This window comes from Strongylocentrotus purpuratus, unplaced genomic scaffold (genome assembly GCF_000002235.5).
Source record: "Strongylocentrotus purpuratus isolate Spur 01 unplaced genomic scaffold, Spur_5.0 spur5_scaffold_3, whole genome shotgun sequence".
NCBI classification, from domain to species: Eukaryota; Metazoa; Echinodermata; class Echinoidea; order Camarodonta; family Strongylocentrotidae; genus Strongylocentrotus; species Strongylocentrotus purpuratus.
This window is the reverse complement of record NW_022145609.1, coordinates 6,605,643-6,612,932: the sequence shown is the minus strand read 5'-3', so window position 1 is coordinate 6,612,932 and position 7,290 is coordinate 6,605,643. Positions and strand designations below refer to the sequence as shown.

General features: G+C 35.6%; 1 protein-coding gene across 1 annotated transcript; it reads right to left on the bottom strand.

Annotated features, from left to right (window-relative positions):
* Positions 1–492: 492 nt before the first annotated feature.
* LOC105436570 (angiopoietin-1 receptor-like) lies at positions 493–7,290 on the bottom strand. The gene is made up of 5 exons (XM_030996671.1): positions 7,215–7,290; positions 3,989–4,120; positions 3,309–3,464; positions 1,498–1,635; positions 493–563 (listed from the first exon to the last, which is right to left on the bottom strand). The coding sequence occupies exons 1-5, from the start codon at positions 7,288–7,290 to the stop codon at positions 493–495; spliced, it is 573 nt and encodes a 190-aa protein (XP_030852531.1).

The following is a 7,290-nucleotide window of genomic DNA, read 5'->3' as shown; positions in this document are numbered from 1 at the left end:
AAATGTGGGGTGAAGGTTTTTATTCAAAGTCACAGATATAAAAAATAACAGTTTATAAGATGGAAATTACAACATGTACCATCAACCCCTCCTGACTCCCATGTACACACCACTGAGTCTACCAGGGAAGGTTACAATGCTAAAATAAAAAAATGAAATTTCTGTTCACTCATGCATAAAATTTTGGTTTTATAAACCATGTAATTCACTCAGCAAATCATGAATGTATAATATCACCTTCGATTTTGTAAGCACCAAAGGAGTTACCTCTCACAGATTGGAACGCTAATTCCTGCGCAACCTAATTTTCATACCCTTTATAAAAGTGAGCAGTGCTAACCCAAGCATTAATCATTTTCGGACTTTTTGGTGTCATATGAAAGTTGAGTTTATGAGCTTTCCATACATATAAAACTTTTCCCCCAGGATCATATATTTTTTATTCGGCAGCCATTTCAAAATTGTATTGTTTTTTTTGGACGCACTGTATTCTTATGTTAATCTATGAGCCCATGTGAGCTTACGTGTTTCAGCGTCAACGTCCTGAATGGGGGAACTTCGAACTGAACAAAAATAGGAAAATGATTATAAACAAGAAAATTATCAATATATTGTATACAAATATACCCGTCCTCTCATCTAACTAACACATCTTTCCTACACACGGTAGCGTTCATATTTACCACTATGGGAAAAAGAAAAATTGTTGAAAATGTGATGCTTTTAAAATATAGCTTTTAATTGGAGAGCACGTACTTAAGAATATTATAGAAGTCCTTGCAACTCGTTTAACAATTGATGTGCGGAAATATTCATATCAATACTAAATCTCAAAGATTTTTCTACAAATGTACTTACGAGTAAGTATCGAGACATGAGAAGCAGACTTTCTGATCGTATAAGCAAAATAATTCGACTCATTAGGTCCATTCCGAACGAGGCGATATTTTGTTCTTAATTACTGTTGTGCAAAAACAATCTATCACCTAGAACGCTTCGAGTGCATTTGCACTAACATGCATAACAATTCACAAGACAATTAATATTTTTATAAGACCTAGAGAATGTACTGAATGTACCTAGTTAACATATAAGGGGAACAGTTAATGATGATAATTTATGTGACCTTTGGCCTACCTATGTTCATGTTTGATTTAAATGACAAAATTAACTTAGATTGAAATTAAAGTCTGCATGGATTGGAGAAAGAATTCCATCGTTCAACTCAGCATTATAGCGAAAACAGGGAATGTGCGTGAAATGAAAACTGCAAATATAGCCACAAATTAAATTTGTTTTTATTCAAAACAAACAAAAAAATTCTTTTGCCTTTTGCCTTTTGCCTTTTGCTTTGCCAAGCACTAGAAAATGACTGTGTCTCTTCAGTGGAGTTGTATTTATTTTGTGATAATAATATATATTAAATAAAAAACAAAGATTAAAAATTAAAAAATACACATTAGTATGAAAACTGTCTGTTTGAAGAAAAAAAATCACCTTGACAGTTGACACCAGTCCAGCCTTCTTGACACGCAGTCCCATCAATGCATTCTCCTGTATCCTTGGTACAGATGTTACGTGGAGAGCAGTGGCACTCTTGCAAACAATCTGCTCCATACGTTCCTGGGTTACATTCTTTAAAAAAATCATGGGAATTGATAAGTAATAGCACATAAGGAACATCATTATGAGGTAGGCCAAATGTGCTATTAAAACATCTCAACTTCACATTGAGGAGCAGGACCAAGAACCCAATGTACATTAATGCAATTGTTGCCTTGAGATTACATTTCTAAAAAAAAATTACATAAATCTTAAATAAATTGGTCAATGAGGTATCAAGGGTGCGTTTTGAATGCTTGGTACATTGGGTATTGCTAATTCGGTTATTTTATTCTTTGAAAAGCTCCCACCCACAAGTGCATTAGAACGTCTTTAATACGTTTTAGTTTGGTCCATTTAATGATGAAGATATTAAACTCGATTACGTTTATTTTTTAATCTGTTAAATTCTTTAATAACGAGGTTTCTACATGTATTTGTAAATCAACACCTTTAAAATAAAAATCTTTTTAATCCAAACGGGACCGCTTCGACGGATTTAAATGGAATTATGAAATTTTATAGTACATGGGTTTTAAAGCGAAGAAATGATATTATTTTAGTAATGCAACATTTTCCCTACATAATTTGACTAATAAAATTTTAACGATGGACAGATTTTTAAACCTCCTATCTAGAAAGCGGAATGTGGAAGCATCATCCATCATAATATTGTCAATTAGGTTTCCTTCCTTCTTATCGAGCACAATTTTTAAGGGCTACGTGCTTGATCATAAATGGTTACTTAAATATATTCATACGGAAAAGAGTGCTTGGCTTTCCAGTTCTTTCAGTTACATGAACACAAATGTTCACTACTAAAGAAAAGCTATTATTTTTCGCTTGTTTTTACTGTGTGCGTCTTTTCCAAATAATGATAAAAAAATTATTAAATGTCCCTTGTAAAAGAATATCATTATTTTTGTTCCTTTACGTGGTGACAGATTAATGACAAATAAAACATCTTCACTTTCAACCCAAGCACCAATTTTTAAAAGATAACAAAACTGAGGTTTCGAAAGGCACAGTATATCCTATTATGGAATCTCTTTGATCCTCAAAGAGGATACTAGTTCATGGTATTATTATGTTACCAAGTTCCTTCATAGGTACTTATAACATTACTCTCGAATTTCTCTATTCAGGATATCCTTAGGCTCGTTTTAAGTTCAGGTATCAACAATTGAAGGAAGAACAACCGCCTTAGTGTGCACTTGACAAGAAGAAGTTGTCATTTGAAAAGCATTTCTATGTAGACAAATACTTCTTCTCATCACACGAGATGCAAGTTCACACATGGGACAGACTCTGTTTCAGGCTCGAGAATCGTATGGTTTAACCCAATCATTACTACAAATATAAATATACCTTCTTCGTCACTCATGTCTTTCGTATTCGGTTATTGCCGGTGCTAATTAATGAAAGTTACGTCAGGGTTCATATCTTTTCTCGTTACCTTCACTTTACGCCTAAGAATATCAAATATTTCAAACGGTAGAGTGTCAAAACCTCTTCCATGAAAGATACAATCATTTACCGAAATAGACATGTGAGGAACTGTTCTAGTTTACATGTACATGTACATACATGAGTAATCTGTTTTTACAAGAGTACGTCATATCAAATTTTCTTTCAAGATGATGTATTTTGGAGGTCTGTAGTAGTAAGGGATGATTCCAGAATTTGATTTACATGACTCAAAGTACCTGTTGTACAATTGATTCCCATGAATCCTGCTGCACAGGTGCATCCAAAGGGGTCTGGTAGGCAGAAGAGTTTCTCCCGACACCCTAGACTGTGATCATCTCCTGAGGAATCACAAGAAAAGCTGCCATCTTGCCCAAATCGTTTGCTGCCCAGGACTTAGGATGAAGTGACAGTAAAGAGATAAGGATACAATTGCCTTCATAATAGCGTTTGAAACGACCTTACGCAACAGATTAGTAATACTATTTGACATTTGAGTTGAATTAATTTTGATTCGCGTGAAAGCTATATTGAAAAGATGTTTAGGTATTGAACGATCAAAATGTACAAAATTACCGACGAAATAATGCTTTTTGTTCATCTAAGGTTTTCATCTATTGAATGTTATTAATGAAAGCTTTGTTATTTGTATCACTCGACGTAGCTAATAGGATATTCTGATTGAACTTTGATTCAAGCAGCTATTTTACATGAAATCATTATTTTCATTCACATCAAATATCGGGTTGAATCCAAGAGATAAAAAGCGTATGTTTGTGTTTGAGTATGTGACTCTTTTACTTTATGTGTCATCCCCCATCTGTGCCCCCCTCCCCACCCCCGCCTTGTTCAACAAGTATGTCAGTGTCTCGTGCCAGTGTCTCGAAGTGCAGAGGACCCATAGAAGTGTAAAACATACCGTGTTCACATGTTGTCCCGTTGAAACCAGGAGGACATACACACTCTCCTGAGTCTGCATCGCACTTGCCTCCATTGAGACATTCAGTACAGTTATGTTCACATTCAGATCCCCAACGATAAGCTGGGCATCCTGTTTGAAGTAAACAGTATTAGTATTTCGAAGTGGAAAAGAATCCAGCATCTAAACAATTCAGAAGTAAATACATGCCAATATGCATCGACATGCCTGCATTCTAACTTTCAATTTCTAGACCCCCCCCCCCCCCTTACACTAACAAAAAGACACCATTGTCGACATCCATTTTTTAATACGTTGACATTAATGTATTATTTAATTAAAAGCGCCATTTTAGTATGGGTACAGCCATATAGAAGCATGACTGAAATCCACAGAACGTAGATACATTAAATTTTGTTTGACCTTTCGCATTAATTTCACTGACATTTCGCTGACAAGAGTGATATAAAATTATAAGTGCTTTTGTTGCAAGTTCAACGATGCTCGAAATGAAAGGTGCTTTGGAAAAAGATAATATCCAGGATTCTAGGGAAAGAAACATGTACGGATAGATAAGCTATCAACTTACTGATGACATGAAGAAGGATTATTGCATTGGCTGCATCCCATCGGTTTCCATCTACAAAACACTGATATACCCCAGCTTGGTTTAGCCTCACTTTCGCCAAGGTAAGACTCTGCTTTCCAGTACTGTCAGATATCTTGTCATAATTAAACCGCCACCGCAAATCATCTTCCGTTACGTTGGTGACAACAGCGAACGTCACAGTTTCCCCGACATGAACAGTCAAAGTGGTCCGTTCAGGCAAGATTGCCGCTGTAAAGTAAATGGGTTATAATATGCCAGGGAAAAAATTGTGAAGTGCAGAAGTAGCTTTGGAGAAGAAAAAAAACAGAAAAAAGTGATAAGTTGTATAGGCTACTTCTTAAGTCACTGATCGACTGTATGATCTGTATTGGCTTGTAAGCATATGAATGGGGTTTTTTGTTGTTCAATCATATGCAGACATATGCTTGATGTTTAGTACTGGAAGTAAAGAAATCATCAAAGGTAAAAATCAAAAATGGGTTATCCTTTTGAACAAGGGTGTCGATTTGTATCCGTGGTTGGGGGAGATGATAGGTGCCAAAATATTTTCGGCAATGGATCAAAGCAACCAAGAGGTAGAAGCGTGTGGCAGGTTGCACCCCATCCCCAAGCGCGTAGCCAGGATTTCATTTGGGGGTTGAATGTTTAAACATATTTTTTACACAACACCTGATGAAACAATTATACATTCTTTCATAAATAACAACAAACAGAAAGTTAATAAAATATTCTGAAGAAAGCAACTTGGAGAGGAGCTCGGTTGACTTTTAATAGCAAACAAAAACAACTGATTTGTGTTTCTTCTATTTTTTGTAAATATATATTTTTTTATATATATATTTTCTTCTTCTGTTCGTATTCTTTTCTAAAGTAGGGCTTGTTTGGATTTCTCGACTTCTAACCTATTTGTTTATATATATGTGTATGTTTTATTTAACTTTGTATGTCAATCATGTTAATCTATAATGTATGTTTCTTAAAATTGTGATTGCTTTTTATATGCACGGCCATGCTGAAGAACAGCCATTGGCTAAAGTATGCCACCGTGCTAAAATAAAATAAACAAACAAACAAACAAACGTCACAGTGTCGCCAATTTGTGTTTCACGGATGACAACTTCAAATATTCTTAACTTTCCTATAATTTCTAATAAGATATCCTTTTTCTCTTTGGAAGGGGGAGGGGTTATTCGTCATCGGGGGGTGGTTGTCCTTGTTTTTGGTTTATCTTGGGGCTGGTTGTCCTGAGGGGGGGGGGGGGGGTTAATTGTACTAGGGTGTAATATACCGGGAGGTAATTTTCCTCGGGGGGAGGGGGCAATTTTCCTTGAGTCATTGTGCACGGGGGATAATTGTCCAAAGGTAGCTGTCCTCGGGAGATGGTTGCCTTTGGGGGTATTTTTCCGGAGTGTAATTAGCAGAGGGGGGTAACTGTCCCGCTTTTAATTGGTCGGGGTTCAATTTTCCAGTGAGTAATTGTCCTAGAACCCAACAAGACCGATATAAGACCGACTACAGACCCAGTAAACAAGTTACATTACATCCATTGGTTAATACATTGTACCTCCGTCACACCGCAAAACCAACTCCAAACCGACCAGTTTAAACCGACCAGTAAACTGGTCTGTTTGGAGTTGGTTGTGCGCTCTGACCGAGGTATTAAAGACTCTCGATTTTTACAAATATTTATATTCACCATTGTGCATCAAGACAACAGTAGAAGTATTACGTGTGGTTCCTTCATAATCGAAAGCTACGTAGAATGCTCCTAATGCATTGGTTTCATTAGACTGTTCGAAGATTAGCTTTCTTATACGTTGACTTTCATTTTTTGTGTCGATATAGTTCGGGAGACGTGCAGTATCAATGGTCCGAATAATTCGGTTAAACGTGATATTGTCTCTGATGCTCGCATCTTTCTGACCTAGGTAGACGCCGATATATTGATCATGTGTGTTGGGAGGATCCAGGAGGGGGTGATTGGTCACTAATGTCAGGTCTACGATGTATCCTAGTAAGATAAAACAACAGTCAATAATATATACTGCTGTGTTATGAAGTAAATGTCCCTGAGTTGTCCAATAGTTTAAATGTAAACAGAAATTCAGATAATCGTTTTAAAAAGAATTGTCACAAATTTGACTTTTAATGACTTACATTTTATACTATGCAAACACTAATCTGGTTTGAACTTTGCCTATGGATCTTGTAACAGTCAAAAGTGTCAAAGCTTATTATTTTTCTCTTTTTTCACACCTAGTATAAAGTAACGTTACACAAGAAAAATATATCTGGATGTACATACTATAATATGTATAGATTTATATTGACTTTAAAAAGAGAAATTTGTTATGTTTATTGGTTTGTTCTTCTTATTTGTACATACATACATAAATAAACATTGATATTTATATAGCGCCTTTACATGATGCTCAGAAACGCTTTACATTAGTACATTAGTAAATAAATAGGAATACTTATTTTGCTCTCCAAGTGCATACAATGTACAGCATAGCTTACTGAATTTTCCTTATTCAAAAACACTGTTTTGAATGAATGGAGGTTATACGAGGTACCTTGTTTCGTAAAGATGATAATGTGTAATTATTTACTTACCATTACTTGTAGCAGCGATGTAGAATACAATCATGAGTCCAGAAAAGGACTTGCTCCATCTTAGTAAGGACGCCAT